Source organism: Parasteatoda tepidariorum, chromosome X1, assembly GCF_043381705.1.
Source record: "Parasteatoda tepidariorum isolate YZ-2023 chromosome X1, CAS_Ptep_4.0, whole genome shotgun sequence".
Lineage (NCBI taxonomy): Eukaryota > Metazoa > Arthropoda > Arachnida > Araneae > Theridiidae > Parasteatoda > Parasteatoda tepidariorum.
Genome location: NC_092214.1, coordinates 36,683,433 through 36,705,288, shown reverse-complemented (window position 1 = coordinate 36,705,288; position 21,856 = coordinate 36,683,433). Strand labels below are relative to the sequence as shown.

Below are 21,856 nucleotides of genomic sequence, written 5' to 3'. Positions count from 1 at the left end.
ATTTCAGAGGGGGCGACTGCCCCCTCTGCTCCCCCGGCTGGCACGCCACTGGTGCGAACGTTTTTCTGCTAATTACAAATGATGTTTGGTGTATTAATTCTATACTTTAAGATACAATATACTTTATACAATTTTATGCAAGGTTTTCACAGGCCTTCAAGTTTTTACTCATGCTAAATATCCTTAGAGATCACAAATATTTTATTTTAAGTGAATTAAAAAAAAAAAAGATAAAATGTCATCAAAAGCTGACAAATCATTATCGGGCTTAATCGCAAGAAAATGGAATTAGAATCACCAATTAGTGAAAATGAAAATTATTCCTAATACACACCCTACTCTCAGAAAAACATGTCTGATTTGATTTAGGTTGTGAAATGTATGATTTAAGTAGTAAGAACTACAATTCTAAAGTTTAAATAATTACAGTGTCTTAAATTATACATCTAAAATAGCAATTTGATAATGCATTGATTAGTTTAAAAAAAATTATCAAGCATACAAGTTTCCGAATTTCGAAAGAAAAAAAACAAAGTTTTTCAAATTTTAATTTACTAGTCTATAATAAATATAATAGTTTTTATCATAACTATTACATTCCTTTATTTAATATCACAGAAAAAAAACATTAATACAATTAATTTTCATACAAAATTTTAAGTACATTGAATATATAAAAATTAAATTTATCATTAAACAAATCAAGCGATAAGTGCATCTTCCCAATTATGAAATACTATTTTTAATTTAAATTTATTAATGGTTGTTGAAAAATTATTACATTTTCTTTTCTCAATCTACTATTTCAGTATAGATTTGCAAACATCTAAAATAATAATAATCAATTCTTTTAAACAAAGAAAGAATTTATAAAAAATAAATAAATTATAAAACAGCAATGTTTTGTGAAAAAGCTTTAAAATTTTTAAGTCGGCGTTTAGATATAATTATAATAACTTTTCGTTTTACCAAATAAAATACTAAAAATATATTTTATATGGCTTTCGTTACAATATAGTAATAGGTTTTAGAAAAAAGTTCATTTTTTGAGATCATAATATAAAAAATTTAAAAATATTCATAAAAATAATTTTGTCAACTATTACTTAATAAATTAATGCATATCCAAGAAAAGTTCGAATTGTGTTCACTAGATGGCACTACCATGTATGGAGCTTTCAAGAGTTTTATCTTTCTCCTCCACTCTTCTGTCAAATGAGCCAAATAGATCATGAACGTGATCTCTACACTGTTTATGAATGAGAAGATAACATATGATCATAATTTGAGAAGTTGAGCTTTTTCTCACTAGATGGCAATACATTACTGTCAAAATCTATGTTTGAAATCCTTCGAACAAGTAAGTACACAGTCAAAAACTAAAAACATCATCGGCTTCTTCATCTTTTTTCCTTTTCATTCCCTATTTGACGTCATTTCTAAGTTACTGGATGAGTGCCTGGCTGTTTCCCAATTACTACGTCTCGCCTGTGCCTTTTCATGGCAAGTTTTGCCGTGACAGTAAAAAAAAATGTTTGTTTTTTTAGTCTTTATAATTTTTTTAGAATAAATAAAGTCGCAGTTGCGAAGTGCCAATAGAAAATATTTTATGTTTTTGTCAATTTTTTAGAATTTTAACAATCAAATATTATAACGCTGATACTTATTACTATATTCAGTTCAAAGAAAATTCATTTATTGAAGATGGGGTTTTTGTTTACAATTGCTATATTATTTTATATTGAAAAAATCTATGATGTTTTGAATTGACTTTCTAGCACCCCTTACTTTTTTAAATCATGAGCTGCTCTTGCAAATTAATAGAATGTTAAAACATTATTTAAGATCCTGTCTTCCTAAAAAAAAGGACAAATCTCTAGTGCTTCCTGATTGGAGATTCTACTTTGCTTAGTACGGAAAAATTATGTTTTATTTCTTTATTTTATTCTCATTAAATTCGTCATTCGACTTCTAACTCTGTTTAAATCAAGATTGTAACATTTGATATATTAAATTTTTACCGGATTTAAATTTACATTGACATGACATGACATATTCGTAAGCTCAGCTGTCTTCATATTTACAGAAAATTTGTAAATTAAACAAAGATGTTTAAATACTGGCAAGTAGTGAACACAAGGAAGTAGTCTCGAACTTTCAAATAACTAAAACTAATGAATAGCACATCTTCAAGCATAGCCGTTCTTGTAGAGGTGAAATTCAGGGCCGTTAAAATTTAAGGCTGCAAAAAAATCAGTTAACTTATAGGTTAATTCCAAAATATAAATTTCAAATTTTGAAGAATTAGGAATATTTTTATTTTTTATATTTATTATTATAACATTATTATGTTATTCTAATCATTCTAATTCATCATTTGTAACCATTCTAATCATTATATTGTTATTCTAATCAGTCTAATTCATCATTTGTAATCATTCTAATTATTATATTGTTATTCTAATCAGTCTAATTCATCATTTGTAATCATTCTAATCATTATATTGTTATTCCAATTGCAACACAGTCTAACTCCGCTATAATGTACGAGGGATATAGTGAATACTCGGTTGTTGTAGTGAAAGTTTTTAGAGATCCCGTCAGAACTGTTATGTAATTATTATTTCATACGCTTAAGTGAACAGTTAAGAAATGGGTAGTTCGTTTACTGTGAAATCAAATTTCCTTTATGAGGATATTTAAACAAAAGTAACAAAATTTGTAGTCAATATGATAAGTTCAAAAATATATATCAATAGATGTTGTAAAGAAAATAAAAGTATATTCTGCGAAAATGGAAAAAAAATTAAAAACATTTTTAAGCAAGACGAAAATTTAAAAAATAGACGTCAGAAAAATCCGTCATAGGGAGAAAAACACTTCGTTATATGAAAAATATTTTAATTACTATTTAGTGGTCCGATTTAAAATTTCGTTATAAGAAATTCAACATAAGGAAACTTTGTTGTAGAGAGACTCTACATACTTCGTTGGATAATAGTTTACAGAGCAAATTATGTACTAATGCAATCACTTTTTCCAACAATAATACAGCAATATGCTAAAAAATATTTTTTTCAAACATTTTGGATATAGTTATTTCATACGCTTGCAAGTGAAGCATCGCTTACAGTGGTCTTACGGCTAGGTCCACAGACGATTCGTTATAGCGGACTTCGACTATATTTTTATTAATATACAAATTTATAATTTGTGTCACTTAATCAAAAATGTAACTTGTTTATAGCAAGAAATTTGAAAACAGATGTTTCCACTGGTGGCTTTAAAAATTGTTTCATTTGTTATTTTTATAAACAATGAAATTGATCTGTCATTCAATAATTTTTTTCTTCCTAAATGCAGTATGAAATATTCTTTAGTAAATGAAATCATTAGAATGTCTTCATTAAAATTATTTGTTTATTATTTTTAAAAATGATACCGGAGGGAAAAAAACAATAAAAAAAAATATAAAAATCGACTTATTAAAATTGCTTTTAAAAATTTAATACATAATTTATTCTTTTTTATTTTAAATTGACAAATGTCTCTATAACAATAAATAACTAATTTTATTGTAATCACGCATAAAAGTACTGAAGATATTTTCAAAAAACGGGTATGTTTTTCATCCTTTCTTCCTGTCCGAAACAAGACGAGGAAATATGATTCAAGGTCGCTACTAAAGAGAAAATTATGCATGCGAAAAAAGTAAGAAAATAGTATTATGCGTCAAGCATTTCAAGTCTTTGCTGTGTAGACCGAGTAGACGCAGTTCATGAGAAAACGCTTGCAGCGTCAAAAATTGAAAACAAAAATTAATATGAACAGTTTTTAGCATTGAATCTACATCTTGGATTGTTCTGAACAACTGTTGAGAAAAACGAATTCAACTCCTGGCTAGTGAAGAGGGAAAAACCAATAGTAATTTATTTGTTTGACTCGATCAATAAAGAAAATACGTTTTGCAAATACAAGTAGATGATGTTATACATTTTTTCTCAGTTGAATTCTGTACGTAAATAAATCAGAAGATGCTTAAAATAAATAGAAATTTATTTATCTTTTGAACTAAGAAATTGCAACGAGTTCAGAACTAAAAATGTATTCTAAGACAACAATGTATTTCCATTAAAAAAAAGGGGAGAATTCATAAAAGAATTTTTATCAGCAGAAATTTTGAAAAATTTTTTGGAAACAATTGAAAAGCAACAAAAAAAAGTGGGAAATAAAATTGGTTAATAATCAAAATACTTTTAAAACGCTATCTTTTTCTAAAACTTCATGTTTCATTATTAGAAAAAGGGACTACTAAGGGAAGTGAGTTGCAAAGCTTTCTTCATGGCTATTAAAATATTTAAAATTCAAACTGAAATGGTGTTACACACTATCTTAAAAAACAAAAGATTGACTTTGGAGGAATTCGCTCAATATTTCTTTGGATGGAATTGGATATAATTAAACAGCATAAAAATCAGAAGCAGTTACACCGCACTAAAATCAGACATGTGTATTCAAGGTAACGAATTCAAACGGTGGTATAAGCTAAGTCTGCTGCAAAAACTAAAGGAAAAAGAGAAGGGAAAGATCACAATGACTTCTCTGGGTTGTGGAACCCGTGTTAAACCCCAAAAGGTTATCTCCCAGAAGAAAATGTAGTATAGATTTAATATTGAAAATATACATGCCAATTGCAAGTCTCTATAGCAAAATATACAGAAATTAATATATTATTTTTGATTATAGCACATTTGTACAGAGCGAAAAAAACACGCTGAATAACTTTTGATTTAATGATCAGGTTTTTACGTATTAAAACTGAATTATAATGGTTGGAGGAGGTGACCTCAAAGATGCTAATTAGTTAGTGCAAACGATATTTAAGTTACTATATAAGACCCAAAACGTACTTTCTCTGAATAAACATATCTTCTTTTCGACGAATTATGATTCATGACCCCCAAAATATTAGGGGGAAATATGGCCTTAATAGTTTGAGCAGGAGAGCGATCAAAAGTTTGCTCCCCATACTTTTAACGAATATCTCCATATCTGGAGAACTTTTTCAGCGAATTAAAAAATGTTGGCACTTAATTATGAAATTCGTTTATCCAAAGAAAACTCAATGCTAAAAATAATTTTCAGTAATTATTATTTTATTTAAAAATAAGCGAAAAATTTTTTAACGTAAGTCGTACAAATTTTTAAATCAAATTTTAAAGAACATAATTTTTAAATGGCAAAATACAAAATTTGAACGAAATTGATCGAATAGTTCCCTGAAAATAGTATCATTAGATAAAATTTATTCAAAGTATTTCGCTTTTCTTTTCTTTTTAAATCCAGCGCTGTACTCATAATTTCAATTAGCACTATATGTGCAAATTAAATGGCGACGCTGATAATCATTGGCAAGGACCCCCCTGACCGAGGGGAAATTCAAAAATGCCAAGTTATGCCAACCCTTTTACTACTTCAAAAATTAGAAACATTTGGGGGGGGGGATTTTAGTTTAGAGCCATAACTAGAAATAACTAAAAGCATAGTAATTCTACAATTATAATAATTTAAAATTGGGGGGAGATTGCTTTAAGGGAGTAAAGTAAATACTACCCTATTGTGTGTTCTATTACCCTTATGTAGGTCAAAACTAGGAAATTCAGCTACTGTCCAGTGTCCAGTAGTGGCACTTTAACAGTGGACACTTTTTCAAACTTTAAAAATTTTAAGTGATAAAAAAACTTGATATTAATGATGAAAGGTATTTGCTATGAACCATTTTTTAAAATTCGGTAAACATTACACGGTTTATTTATAATTCGAAGAAAACTTTTAGAAACAAGTATGAAATATAGTAATTTTCAAAACATTATAAAATATTAAAAATACTATATTTATTAACAAAATAATAATAATAATACAATTAAAAAAATAATATAATAAAATAATAATTAAAAATAATATAATAATAAAATAAAAAAATAATAATAATTTATAATATAATAATAATAATAATAATAATAATAATAAAAAAATAATTATAATATAATAATAATAAAATTAAAAAATAATTATAGCATAATAATAATAATAAAATTAAAAAATAATTATAGCATAATAATAATAATAAAAATAATAATAAATAAAGATTTTCGACGAAAACGAAAAAAGTGGCGATTGGTGACGGCTTGCAGACAATTTCGCTAATAGCCGTATGTAATACAATTTTGTCGCCCTGTGTTTGCCCTATACTTATAAAGTTTGTCACTCAGATAAGCTTTAACAAACTTATAAATAGCTACTTGCCCCCAAACAAACATAAATGCATACATTTAAATAGTCAAATTCATAGGAATAGTTTTCGGAGAGTGGGAGTGATTAGTTAAAATATAAATCTTTACTGATTACTTTGATGTATAAATTTAACTAATTCTTCAAAAGAACTTGTTATAAGGTGATTGGTATAAATACATATATATAGACCTAAAAATAGCAACGGGTTAAAAATAGCCAAGCGGAGGCCATAATATAAATTAAAAGGGGATGTCCACGTAGATGACGTACACGCAGTTGATAGGGCGTGGGAAGGGGGATGACATCCGTGACGACAACAATTCTTGATGACGTCACGAAGATTTTATCGATCAACACGGAATAACAGTTATAACTCCTTCCAATGCTGCAGAAATATTTATGCACCCAACACCCACTTAAGCCGATTTTGGGTACTGAAGCAGAAATTGTAAAAGAGCGATAAGTTTGAAGTGCGATTCTGATAGAATAACTGGGATAAAAGATATAGATATTGCTGTTTTTTTTTCCTTTCAAAAATGATTGTTTTTAGAAAACATATTTATTTGTTTTAATATTTTTCATGCTAATACATCGAACTCGCTTATAACGAAAACGTCGAGACCAAAGGAATTCGATTGATAAATCTGAATTTTCTAATCATGTTTAACGATGGGTAAAATTTCGTTATTTTTATTTATCTTTAAGGAAAAACACTTATGACGCTAAATACGATATTATTTACTTTTAGATGGCCCACATATTGTGAAAGTTTGGCCGAAAAAAACTTATGCATTTACACATTTTGATAAAATGATTGCAATACTAAAAAACAAAGCCGTGATTGGGGTAATCAAAGCATTTATCCATGCAATTCTAAGATTTTAGGAGGCCTCCCAAGTTCTGCCGATAGTATTTTACATTTTTTTTAAATTTAATTTTAGTATTAGAAAAGAAAGCAGTAGTTTCTATAATTCAAAGGGCCCCACAAAATAATAATAATAAATAAATAAGAAGAAAAACATGTTTTTTGGGCACCGCAAAATGTTTTACCCAGGATTCCACAAAGTCAGACGATTCGACTAAAAATGAAGGCCGGATGAGACACAATGACACGCAGATATTTGGTCAGATACTGACGCAACTGAAGCAGCAAGAAATAGAATCTATTTAAAATTATTGTAAAGACAAATATTATGGACTGAAAAACGCTAAAATGTTGGAAAAATAGGTAGCTGGGCAAGCTGCAATATAGAAAAACTTTCTGTATAGGACGAGTGATCTCGCCCCTAGCGCACAGTGAATATTCATGGAAGACGAGTTATCTCGTCCATCGCGATGAGGGAGTAAAAAATTTTTAACAATTTAAACTAAAGGGAATTTTTTAAACGTTTTCTAAGAGAATAAAATTATAACTTTTACCTGTCAACTTCAAAAAACAATTTACCAAAAGTTTGAGGAAAACTAATTGTTAAAATCAAGTTGTGTTCGCAACAACAGAATTTTGTAAGGTCACAGAAGAGTGACTAATCTATCCGCTGATTGTCATTAAACTGACACTGCGTTTAATCATCAATTAGCTGTAACCTATTTCAAAGACATTCGCTTTGTTAAAATTAATAAACGTATAGTATTTAGTGGATAGTTGAAGTGGTCAATGTTAATAGGGGGTATGTAGCATTTTTACGAGAATAAGTTTTTTTGTTTACTTTTGTAACATCAATCACCTATCATCAAATACCGAGTAATTTTCAAGACGGCCTAAAGAAGAGAATCCAACAATTTGGAAGCAATTAAAACAATCTTTCCACAACTGACACAGTTTTTTCTTTTTTTGGTTTTTCTCGAAAATGCAGATTTGTAACATACCCCTTTTAATAATGACGGCTTCAATTCCTATCGGTACATGCCCAAAATTAATAGAAAAATTGAGGTATGAACTTACACAACTTCTTTGAAAAAAAATAAATGAACCCATTAAAATTTTAGAATTTATCTAGTTCCGAAAAAAAGAGGTTAAAATAACAATCATATTTTATCTATATACAGAGTTATTCATAATTCCCTCCGGGGTTCGAAGCGTTACAGTAAAAAAACGAAAATATATATATATAACGAAATGTATTAAAGAAATTTACTAACTCAGAACTACCGTAATTATACAAAATAAAAAACTTTTATATAATCTTAGTTTCATAAAGTTTTCGAAACTTTGTAAGCTTAACTGCTATTTCATTAAATCTAAGATATTCCTGATAAAAACAAACTATTAAACAAATAATAATAACAAAACGAAAGAATAAAATCTTTTCTTCCTCTTAACTTTATCGAGTGGATCATACAAAGGATTGAAAGAAAGAAAGAAGGAAAAAAAAACTAATAAAAAGCATAAAAGAATTGCACGAGGTTACGACATAATCAAACCATTAATTAGCTGCTATGATTTCTCAAACCCTTGTCGACTTTTTGAGACCAATAAAATAAAATAGACAACATCTTTGGTCCAGAATATTATTTCTGGCATGGCGTAATTTGAAACTAGAGATAATATGAGGCCAAGGCAACAAGTTTTAAAAATGCCGTTAGCTTAACATCCTTGTATGACGCAGCATGATGTTTTTGAAAGTTGTTTGAAAACATCTCTTTAAGAGTACATAATCATTCTGAGAAAGAAAGTGCTGAAACACCAAAAAAAAAAAAAAAAAGAATGAAAGCAAAGATAAAGAATAGCTACGATAATAAACATAGAGAATATTAAGTAAAAAACTTATCTTAATAATTATACGTGATTTAATTGTCAAACTTAATTTTAAAAAGCTGATCAGTTATGTTAAAACAAATTTAATACGAGAAATTTCAAATTAATTTTGTTCATGACTTGTGTTGTTTTATTGCTCATTATTAGAAGCCTTACTAATCGTAATTATGAGGCCGTCACGTGATACATTTTTATGGATCAAGTATTATGTTCAGGAAGTATTAGGTTCAAGTACCTGCTAATTATTATGAATTCCTTTCCGGCAAAAATTTTCATACAAACATGTAATGTTATTTTGTTTGATTTCACTATAAAAAGGTGATGCTAGTGTTATCAGAAATCAATTTTGGCAACATCGTGGCGTTTTCAAAACTTCGATTATGCTATTTTTATATAGGGGAGAGTCGGGTAGCCCCGCTCATTCAAGGAGTATTGCTTACATTTCTGTAAAATATTGAGTAATAATCAATATTTTTGTATGTTTCTATTGTTTTATCATCTAATAAAATAATGCAAAAAGAATAAACCAAAAAAAGAATAGTTTAACTTTAAAAAATTGAAATTAAAAAAAAACATGTTTTTCAGCTCTTTTCAAAATGTGTCGGGTAGCCCCGCCCAGCTACAAAAATTATGTTTTTTGACTGTTTTTTCAGGTGTAAATGACCAATGTATTGACAATAGATAAACCTCGTTTATCATTTTTATCACAAAATTATTTTATTTATTACATATTTATAAACTTTTAGTGAAATGCATATAACATTTAGTGAAATGCATATAACATTTAGTGAAATGCATATAACATTCAAATTTGAAGCAATAAAATAATAATCTTTGCAACCCTACATTTATCAATGAAATAAAATTGGGTGGTAATACCCGACATTCATGTGAGCGGGGCTGCCCGGAATCCAATTTTTTTGTAAATTTGCAATTACTCGAACAATTTTTCACATATAAACTTCTTTCTTTGTGCATATTAAACATAAACTACATACTTTAATGCTGTATGTATAGAAAAAATTATTTTTTTAGTATTAAAATGAAGTTTAATCGAAACATTCAACCAATTTTTCTTAATTTCATGACTACTGTATTCACCATATTTTCAAAACTATTGTTTACCATGTTACCAGCTGCATAAATACTTGAAACTTTGAAAATAATCTTTTTTAATATAACAATTAATGTCCGATGGCCCATTGACTTGAAAAAATATTCTATACATATGAAATTGACAGTGGGCGGGGGTACCCGACACTCCCCTAATTGGTAAATATAATACGAAAATGAGTGTGACATTAATATTAAAAGAAATTTATTCAATTTAGGGAGCATCAATTTAAAAAAAATTCGATTTTGTTATTTTTGTTTAATTTGAAACTCTACAGATTTGAAAATATTTCTTTGAAACTCATAGCAACAAATAGCGCATTTTGCATTGACAAGCATTTGGGTGACGCTGAATTAGTTTATAAAGATATTGAGCAAAATTATTATGTCAGTCATAAAAAATTAAAAACTTACTTTGTTTATCATCAAGACTAAATAAATAAAAACATGGTACTTACGCAGGAGGTTCTGGTTTTTCAATTTTCACAGTCACTAAACCAGTTTGAAGTTGGTTCTGGGATTGCAGATTTGGGAAAGGGCTGACAGACTTCACAATTCTAGAATTTAAAAAATATTTCCCCTTTAACCTAACATTCCTGTGTCCGAAAAAAAAATCACATTTAGACAGCTGCCAGTTCTCTCGAATTTTCAGGGGCATTTTCTTTTTATATTTAAAGTGGTAGTAAAAAGAGTTAGCAGTCCTTTCTTGATAACGGGACATTGCCTTTAAAATAAAAAGTGGTAACCAGTACTTGAAGAGACTAATTTAGATTCTCTCATATTAGCTTCAATATCTCTTAAAATAGACGCAGAAAATATTTTTTTCACGCGTACAAGGCGTTCCGTAAAAACTGCTATTCATATATGAGCAATTCTACAAATAAACGCCAATTAGGCGGCCAAAAAAAATGGGGGGGGGGGCACGTTATTTCTACATAAATTTTCTTCTTTTTTACACCCTAAAAAAGCAAGAAAAAATCGTGAACATGAAATTTTTTCTTTGTGACATACTTTAAATGACAAAATACCAATTTTAAATTTTTCCCGATTTTTTCAATTTACGAACTTTGATTATTTTTTTTTATTTTCGTTTTTTATACTAAAATACAATCTTATAGTATGAAATCTCTATAAATACATTTTAGAGAGGCATTATAATAATATTATATTTATGTAAAAATCGTTTTATCTGAATAAATGGCTCAGATTTATCAGATTTATATCAAATAAAAATGGTATGTCACAAAGAAAAAATTTCATGTTTCCGATTTTTTCTTACTCTTTTAGGGTGTAAAAAAGAAGAAAGTTCATGTAAAAATAGCGTGCCCAGCCAAAAAAAAAAAATTTTTTTTTTGCCGCCTAATTGGCGTTTATTTGTAGAATTGCTCATATATATATTTTTCGAATCAGGATATAAAAAAAAAGAAGACAAGTCATACACATATTGGGTCACAAATTAATATTTAAACAAGAAAAACACACGCTTTCGAATTCTGACAAATCACAGTAGAGGAAGGCAGGTGTAACATACAATTAGACAGGCTTGGTTAATAGATGAAACAAAGGAGTTGATTTGAAACACTTTCAAAGGTTCATTACAGCAATCAAACCTTTTTTTTATGTGTTTTCCCCCTTTCTCAACTGTGACGTCATATTTTAATGACGTTTTCTTTTTCCTTCCTCGCTTAAATATTATTATGCAACACCCAATGTGTAGACTTTTTCCTTTTTGATAAGGATACTAGAATCATAGATTAAGGGCGATCTTTACTAAACACTCTGTATATATTCTTTGAGAATTAAATATCAGATTGTTTGTCCAAGGAAATCAAATAAGGAATAAATCGGAAGAACAGCGGATAGAATTTTTGGGGGGAAAGTTTGTCGTAGATCTTCAACAGTGGATTGGTAACGGTTGAAGATAATGATGCCCTTTTCGTTTTCATCAGTTGTAGTCATGCATAATTCCCTCAACAGATGGCAGTAATTTTGCTACCACTTTCATTTTTAAAAAAGCACTGTCCTGATTTATCAGGACAATTACGACCACAATAGTAATATACGATTCTTGTTTTATTAAAGTTAATATAAAAAGATTTTGATTACCACTACATATATAAAATTTAAATAAATATATAGAAATTTTGCTAGTGTTAACGAAATAGTTTTTATCACAATTTGAATTCAATTGTTATTCACCTATCATTACCAATTATAACTTTAGGGAAGAATAAATGTTGGCAGCTATACATTTATTAAAACAAACTTCGAAATATTTCTAATACAAGCATAAATGGATTCTTTTTTGACTTGGCGATAAAAATACTCAGTGATGAAAAGCGCCAAATTGACGTAGCAAGCAAAAAAATTCTTAAATATTTTAGGTGCGTAACGTCATTTTGGCAAAACTAATCTCTGAAATTTTTTTATCGCCTGGTCAGAGAATAAGCCTGTTAATTTTTTCTCCTTATGAATATTTATTGTTTCGTAAAAACATATTATAAACGAATCAATAGTTGCAAATGCGAATTCAATGATTATCATCTAAACAAGTAAACGAACGAAATAATCACTTCGTATTGCAAAGAAATGATCCGTAACAGGTAAATTGTCATGAAAGTAACTTTATTAGATATAGCTGTATAATCACAAAAGTAATATAAGTCGTTTTAAATCAGTTCGAAATAACTGTATTTTTATTATTGTTTGAAATATATTTCTTTTTATTTCCAAAGTGACAGATAAGTTTATAGGTTAATTTATTTCTGATAAAAAAAGCTTATTTTGTGTAAATTTTGTTGCGCAGTTTGTTAAACAAAAATTAAAAATAGTACTTTCAACTACTTAAGCCTTTCAGTTATAATTATAACAAAATAGCAATAATCCAACGCTTAGGAAATAAGCTCCAGCTCGTAAACAACCTAGCTGTAGATAGTTGGAATGCATATAAACGATAAAATTTTAAATTTTTGACTTTTAATCGAATTTTTGTTTCTAGAAAAACGTACTCGATTTACAATGTGACATAAAGGATCAATATATTTGTGAATTAACCAATAATGTTTAATTTTGAGCTTATTTATAATTATAATAAACATTAAATGTCTTTATAAGCAGGACATGCTGAAGTCGTAATTAGTTGTAAGCTTTATATATATCAGTATTTATTAGGTTCAATGGCTATTCTGTTAATTTGCTGGAATCTTAAATTTATTTTTAAAAAAAATTATATTTCCTGGAAGAAAAAGATATTTCGACTAAAGTGATGGTAAAATAATATTAGTGGAAATAATTTATCGATTTGGTTTTTAGTTCAAAATATGGTGATGTAATTCATCAGATTCCGAATCTGGCTGCTTTTAATACAATGCTGCCAAATCTTTTGTTGCAAGTGTTAGTCGAAGCAAAATAAATAAATAAAAAAGAAGCCACTGTTAATAATTTTAATCTATATGCGCCATCTTTCTGTCAAGATTTATCTGTGCTTTAAAACGCACTAAAAGTTTTTAATCATTTAAAAGTTATTTTTTTAAAAATAGCCAATTTGGCAAGATTTTTCCTCCGAAATAAAAATCAATTAGCAATTTCAGATTTTTGACAATTTTTCTGAGCACAGATAAATTGTCAAAATTTGGCAATCAAGTATTGAAAAAAATAAATCAAAAATGTTTCAATTTTTCCCAAAACTGAGGCTTTTCTTTGTAATGACATTTTATTTTGAGCCGGTTTCAGAATTAGCATTAAGAGCTATTACTGAATCATGGTTAATCATGGCTAATGATTAACAATGCTTCGGTTAATACTGGTTCTGTTGATCATTGTTTAAAGATTAGCCTTACAGTCATGAATATCTGTTACAAATTCAAAATCGTTATAAAAATAGCATATTTTACAGTCAAATGAATAACGTAGTGCGGTCTAGCTTTGATAAACTACCTAAAAATGAAGACCCCATTTACTGCTTTCGAAAGCAACGGAGGTTAAGAGAAATAATAAAATTTCAATACTTACTAACTATTCTTCAGAAATTAAATGAGTAACAAGTGTTTTTCTCAAAAGTAACAATTTTAAGGTATATTATCCCTTAACAGATATGTACTTACTTAAATCAATCTAAAAACAGCCGCAAAATACGGCAATACTTTGTTGCTCCGGACTTTTTAAAAAAAATAATAAAATATTGGAATACTCTAACAGATATATTTATTTTAAAAATAAACAAATGCCTATTTTTCTTTAATAAAACTTCAGCTTTTAAAATCAGTGTTTAAACGTAATAATTTTTAAAACATGTAATATACAGAAATGCTGCAGTATTGTCTACTTAGAAATAATATAGTACATTTTCTGGAATGAACCACAATAAAAACGGCTATAAGTTGCTCCGGTATGTCATGAGGATTAATGTATTGGAATATACTATATTCTAAGCGGACTATTTTCTTCTCAATAAAACCAAATAAGAAAAAAAAGGAGTGTCAAAAAATAATATTTTTAGAGTATATTATCTGTTTAGAAACAAAATAGCACTAGCAATAAAAAGTTTCTTCGGTCTTTTTCTAGAGTAAATACATCCTACGTCACAACGTACGTCAAAACGCAACGACGTATGTTTAAACGTATATATTTGTAGAATCCTTGTTAAGAATGGGATCTATAATTAATATTTTACTTCATACGAACGTGTATAAATTATTTCATTCAAATAAACAGGAAAAAAAATTCAGAAATAAAAATGCAAATACAATGACACGTAAATTAATTGTAAGGGAGGCAAAAACATAAAGAAATCCTAAAGGGTGGAAAAAAACAATAAATGCGAGAATATGTCAGTTGTATCTGATGAAAAAAAAAATATGAATAGTATAGAAGAGTCCTGAAACTTCTACTCAAAATTGCAAATTTCAAATTGGGAAATCCAAGAGGTAGTAATAAAATACACGAGCTTGAAAAGTGCGTCATCTAATCTTAACAATGAAATGATAGAAAAAAATAGCGTTTCAGAGCTACTCAATTTTCAGAAATACAATGGTAATAATTTAAAAAATAAATAATAGATAAAATAAAGAAATATATACTTACGGTGATGGTTGGCAAATATATGATGATTTTTGCTCTTGGGGAATATTGGAAGGATTGGCTACAAAATAAAAATAATTTTATTAATTCCAATTTAGAGCAAAAGGAAAAATATATTTTGTTACTTTAAAAAGATTTTAAAAATAAAAAATACACCTACGATTAGAAATATACTCAGCGCTTTTGTTTAATAATAATAAAAAAAAAAAAATTATTTTTTATTGCAAATTGTATAATCATATAATAAATTATAGGTATAGCAATTTATTAACTTATATAGGTATAGTAATTTACCCGGTAGCAGAAATTAAGGAACGAATTTGCAGCACTATATTTATAAATCCATGTGCTATTCAACGCTGTCAAAGATTATTGTAAAAATTCAGCTTAATCTAAAATACGAGTAGCAAAATTTGCAAATATAAGTTCCTTATACATGAAAACTTCATTATGTTCTTATTTAAGTTGACTTTTGTACAAGGTTATTAAAATAAATGGAATAAATCCTTTTACAGTTTTAAGTCTATAATCAAGTAACAGAATGAAAAAAAAAAAAACTTTTTTTTTTCGTTCTTTGCGATGTTCTCTAAATTTAGCTTTTTAATTTTTATTTGAATCAAGTAGAGATGTTTTAAAAAGGATTCTCAACAATTATTCTTTATTTGTTCGTTAGATTTTTTAAAATTAAAATAAAATAATCTGCAGCGCCAGCTGCCGTTTTGGAGGATTTTTGCTATTGGGGTAATTTAGTAATCATAGGTATAGTTACATAATTTAGCAATATAATAGGGTAATTAATATAGGTATAGCTATTCAATTACTTTATTTTTGAATAAATTTTATTTTGCAAAAGATTGTTAACATTAAAAAAAGTATAAAACTGTGAAAAAGAAATAATGGCGAAAAGAAAGTAATAAACTATTAAAATAAACATGTTTTAAAAATTCATTAAAAAAATTTCTGCATAGAATTGAAAATTCACGGGAAATAAACAAAATCGCATTTTATCAAATTACTTTTTACATTAAGTCCTAAAATCTTGCAAGATAAAATTTTAAATAAATAAAAGGATAATGGATAAAAGTGCTAAATAATAAATATATTATCATGAAAAGAAAAAAAAATATATGTAAGTAATTCGTTTATACTTTTTGCTGAATAATTTTTTTCTTTACTCCAAAAGCCAATTTTTCTTTCAGTTTTCGAAAGAAATAGCCAATTTGAGCTGAGGGATTAGAAAGTTTATAGAAAGAAAGAATAGGATAATATTGTTTTTCAAAGTTAAACTAGCTAAAGCAAGGAAAAAAATTGAGAAAACCTCTTTCATTGGTACTGAAGAAAATAAGTGAAAAAGTAAAAATAAATAATAATAATAAAAAAACGAACAAGTTCAGGGAGTGGTGGGAAGTTGCAAGCAAAAATACAATATTAGTCATTCTGTTTCTTTTTTGTTTTTTTCTTTCTTTTTTTTCCCTATGTGTGTGTTCAAACATTGCGTAAACAACATTTTTCATTATTTCCAGACGCAGTAGAAGACTTTTCTAAGAACTTGGATTTTTGTTTAAACGAAAGTATAAAAGAAACAGTTCTTTACAGAAGTAAAATAAATTCATAAGATAAAAAAACTTCATAGTAAAAACATTTTATTCTTGATATTATTTGAGAAATAAAAGCTGCAAAGAGTGCCACTTACCTTTTTCATCAGTTTTCACAACGATTAGTTCCTGAAATAAGTATATAATTTTAGGCATTTTAGACTTCAAAATACATAAATGTTTAAAAAAAATGAATAAATAAAGTAAGAAGAAAAAGAATGCATAAAGAAACAATTACAAACATTTATGACAGACGCATAATTAAATTTTTGACAAATAACTTAAGGTATATAACTTAGTTGATCAACATTATTTCTCGAAACTGTCTGTAATCACGAACTAAGTATGAATTTGATTTCTTTATGTTATTTTTTTTTCTTTTTGAATAAATTTTACATAAACAATAATTATTGATGATGCGCAAACTTATTAAATACCTCATGAATGAATTATTCAAATAATTCATCATGAATAAATTATTCAAATAACTCATTCGGAATCACAATCTAAGGGGTTGAAAGGGAACAAATTAAACATAGTTTTAATCATCTTTACTTTTTATAAATATACTAAAATTTGTCATTTACATGACTCGGCTTATTGCTATGTGGCAGGTTATTGGGAAGAAAAAAAATTTCAATACTTTTTAATCTACAAGATAATTTTAGCCTTTTTAAAAATAGTCTGTTAGTCTAATTAGATTATGCGCCAATTTAGGCTAAATATACGAAAAATTATTCAGGTCACACTGATTTTGTTTAGGCTTATCACTTATAACCTTTATAAGACAATTTACAATCAGCTTCAACTCTAACCTGGGCTTATTGCAAATTATCCGGAATAAATTAGACTAATTGCGCTATGAATGATAAATTTTCTAACTAGCCTAATGGCATGTGGGGTTACCGTAGTAAGCTTAAAAAGTGTCCTGCTCAGCATTTGCAGAGTGCCGGATTTCTCAATGAGCCTACATATACTAGTTTAAATGAAATTGATAATCTCCACCTTAATGTTTTTTATGTTTAGAATTCAAAGAAGTATTGAGATATAAATTTTCATACAAAGATTTTTTCAATTAGAAATTAATATATTTTTTTAATTAATAACTTTGAACACGTCTTAAAAATAATTTAAAATTATTAATGAATCAAAAAAGGATATAATTTTTAAAAATGAATTTGCTCTCTTTGATTCTAGATGCATTAAAACCTCGAAGTAACAATGAAAATGTTAATAACATATGCTTTTATTTTTTCCTTTTTATACAAAGTCAGAATTTAAAATGATAAGAAATTATATTGCCATAAAAATGTTTGTTGATTTCAGATCAATTATTATTTTTTTTTCAGTCAAATATTTACATGGAGCTCCTCATCTAAAAATGAAATTCTTTTCTGGTATATTCCTAAATTCCGAAAAGAATAAAAATTAATAATCCAATTTTAAATTTATATCTTTTAAAGTTGTTTGCTGCTCCACATAATTCAAATATTTCAGTCTATTTTAATAAATATTTCAGTTAGTTCAGATTTAATGTTTTAATAAATATTCAAAATATTTCAGTCTATTTTATAATCATTTTATTTATTTAGTAAAAATAACTTCTAAATAAATGCATTTTTTTATTGTTTAGTTTTAACGACAATTAATCTCACAGAGAAAATTATAAATGTTTGAAAAATTATTACAGAGACGAGTAAAATTAGGCATGCCTGCTGCGAGTTGTTAAGAAAACTACAAGATTACAACAGTATCAAAAATGTTTAACTTGCAAATTAGGATGAAATTGAAACTATTTTCTTTAATGCTTATAATTAACTTGCTTAATTGTAGTGGTAATTTAATTCATTTAAAAAAAATTTTTTAAATTGATAAGTCAAATCAATCAATTGTTTAATTAATTGCAAGCAGAACCTAAAAGTATCATACAATGTTTAAAAGAGTAGCGGAATAGTTAAGGTTAGTTAAGTTAAGGTTAAGCTGAGCTTGTTTAATTTTTGGAAGCACATAAAAATCTTCATTTCACGTTTATCAGGTCTTATTTGATTAAATTGTTCACATATAATGGCGTTCACAACTATTGTAAATAAAATTTATTGAACTAATAAAAAGTAAAACGATAAAGCATATTTTACTACCACTTTAAATATTCAATAATAATAAATCAATAAATAAATAAAAACTAAACCAGTAACGGAAGAAAGAAGCAAAATACGTTAGCAAGTATGGTTTTAGAGCCTTTTATTTCCATGTTGGTTAAAAATTCATGTTAAATATTTTTCCTAATTTCCTTGGCTAAAGTCTAAATTAAATAATTTCTGAAAATGAACTTTTGCTAAATTTAATATTAAAACTCTGGTGACTTTTTAATCAAAATATTTAAATTTGTAACAGAGCAACCAAATTAATTTTTAACCAAAAATTTTTAACCAATTTCATCCTCTTAAAATTAAAAAAAACAAAAAAAAATAAAAACATTTAGAAAATCACACAATAACATTTGTACAATTAATCTAAAATATTTCATATTTTAAAAATCTCGACATTTAAAAATAACTGTAAGTTAGTAACTGTAGTTTGAAAAGGATAAATCTTTAGATCAATTGAACATCAAAGCAGAATAGTTAACGTTAATGATCTGAATTCATTGACAATAATCGATACATAATAATGTCAATGTTTTAAAATTAACGAAAATAGCTGAACATCTAATGCAGGATATTTTATCGTCGACGAAATATTCTGCTTTGTGATACTCTGTTTTATTGCTATTATTTTACTTTATTGCTTTTAAGTAAGTAAAAATGAAGCGGAGATAAATTGACAAAAATTTAAGAAAATAATATTTTGAGTAAATTCTCAATCTAAAAAAAGAAAAATTTAGAAAACAAAAATTTTGCTTCATTTTATTATAATTTAAAATTTAGAAATATTATTTTATGTTGAACTACTTGGAGTTGTGAAATATTTTGCAATTGAAAAGACATCATCATGCAAAATATTTCTTCATGCAAATATATTTTGCGTAAAAAAATATTAAATGTCATAAAATAATTAGTATTGACTCAAAATGGATAAAATAAACTCCAAAAATAAAAATAAAAGCGCAAAAACAAGAACACGAATTTTGATATAATCCTTGATCGTGTTATATTTTCTCTTTAAATTTCTAGATGGCGCCACTTCAAACAAAACACCTTTACATAAACAGCTGTTACAGGTTTCTTTTATTTCTAATCGCACCAGAAAGTTAATTTAGTATATGTATTTACAATTAAACAATAAATTAAGAAAAAGCAGAAACTTGATGCAAAAATAATTTTAATGCAAATTTTACTAATGTTAGTCAGATTGGATGGTAAATTTATAAATTTCATATCAATATTTCATATTGATATATTTCATATAGGAACATATATGCTCTAGAAGAAATAAAGTGATAAACCAAAAAGCAAAATAAGTAGTTACACTTTCTAAAAATAATTGCTAAATAAATTAGAAAAAAAATTTAGTTTTGAAAATATTATTACTTGATAATTATTTAATTTAAAGACTATATTTAATTGCTAACGGAAACGGAACTTTAAAAACAAATATTGATAATTTAATATATATATATATATTGTCATGTTATGCCTTATATATCTTGCTAATTTTTAAATATTAGTCTCGCCAATTACAAAAGATAAAATTTTGACAGCTTTGATATTTTCTTGAGTTTTTGAACTAAATTTTATTTAACCACTGTCGACACATTTGTGAATTTCAGCTGTGCATTCTTGAAACAAATCAGGAACCGAAAAAATTCCTGAATCTATAACACGACCCAAAACTAGCCTATTAGCATCAACTTAAACTTATGTAGCTTGAAACCAAGGAAATACTTTAAAAATGTCCAGGGAAGAGCATTATTTTTCTTTTACTCCTATAATATCCGCTACCATTATTATATCATAGAAATTAATATTAAATTTTAGCTATTATCTAAACTTAGACTAAAGTCAAGGTTGTCTGGAATATATATGATATAAATGAATGGAAATAAAAATAAAGAACGTTAAAAAAGAAAAAAAAATATGGATTAACTAAGCAATGCTTCATATTTCTTAACTTTTATTTATGGATCAGACATTTAATTCCAAGTAAAACACTTCCTTTTTTTTTCTTCAATTTTCCATAATCTTAGAAAATCCTGGCAGGCTATGGATTACAGTATAAATCGTTTGCCAAGCAAGTGTATTAACTAGCAAGTGCCCACGACCGAATTTTTTCCAATAACGACATAAACGAATTTTCTGAGAACAAATAATCCTTTTTTCAGTTATCAATATTTTTAAAGCAATAGAAGTGGGGTAAAATGTAATAGAGAAACATCGAAGCAGCCAGATTCAAATTCCATTTAATGTATATCAAACATAATTCTTAAATTACCTTAAAAAAAATATATATATAGTTTAAGCTTTATCTTTTCTACATGTTTCAAAAATACAATTGTGTTTGAATAAATGAATTATAAATTTTATTACTCAAATGTTCCTCAATCATTTCGTCAGGTAGTTTGATAATTATACAGGGGTCCACTGATTTGTCAAAATGTTAAATGTTCGAGATTAATATATGTCACGTTATGCCTAATTAAAAAGACGCAGAAACGTGTTTTGACAAAGTTGTTGAAGTTTATTTTAAACAAGGTTTGACAAAAAAATGATTTTTTAATGTAAATCAGTCACAGTCTCCTGAGAAAAAAAATCTTACTGTGATGTATATAAAATATTATACATATAAAATTATTGCTAAAACTTATTCAAACCGAAAGAAATTATGAAAAAAAGAATTCTTTTTTAAGGTTGAAAAAACTGACATATGTCTAAAACAAATAATTAAAACTAGAGCAAAAAAATATTTTTCACAAATATACTAAAAATAAACTAAAAACTTTTGTTTCATAAAATAAAATTAAATGGAATAATCGACGTGTTTCAAGCTTTCAGATCACGATCTTCCTCGTCAGAATGTGTGA

At 26.9% G+C, this 21,856-nt stretch overlaps 1 protein-coding gene and 1 long non-coding RNA gene across 4 annotated transcripts in view; one reads left to right on the top strand and one right to left on the bottom strand.

Moving 5' to 3' along the window:
* LOC139427112 (uncharacterized) overlaps positions 1 to 21,856 on the top strand; it is a 190,629-nt gene that overhangs the window by 5,489 nt on the left and 163,284 nt on the right. The window lies entirely within an intron of this gene.
* LOC107448985 (uncharacterized protein DDB_G0283357) overlaps positions 9,965 to 21,856 on the bottom strand; it is a 170,862-nt gene continuing 158,970 nt past the window's right edge. For all 3 annotated transcript variants that reach the window (XM_016064371.4, XM_016064373.4, XM_016064372.4), the window contains 3 exons: positions 16,935 to 16,965; positions 15,245 to 15,302; positions 9,965 to 10,719 (listed from right to left, as the gene is read on the bottom strand). In XM_016064371.4, coding sequence (XP_015919857.1) covers positions 10,617 to 10,719; positions 15,245 to 15,302; positions 16,935 to 16,965 — 192 coding nt within the window. In that variant the 3' untranslated portion in view covers positions 9,965 to 10,616. The remainder of the gene's footprint in view (positions 10,720 to 15,244; positions 15,303 to 16,934; positions 16,966 to 21,856) is intronic.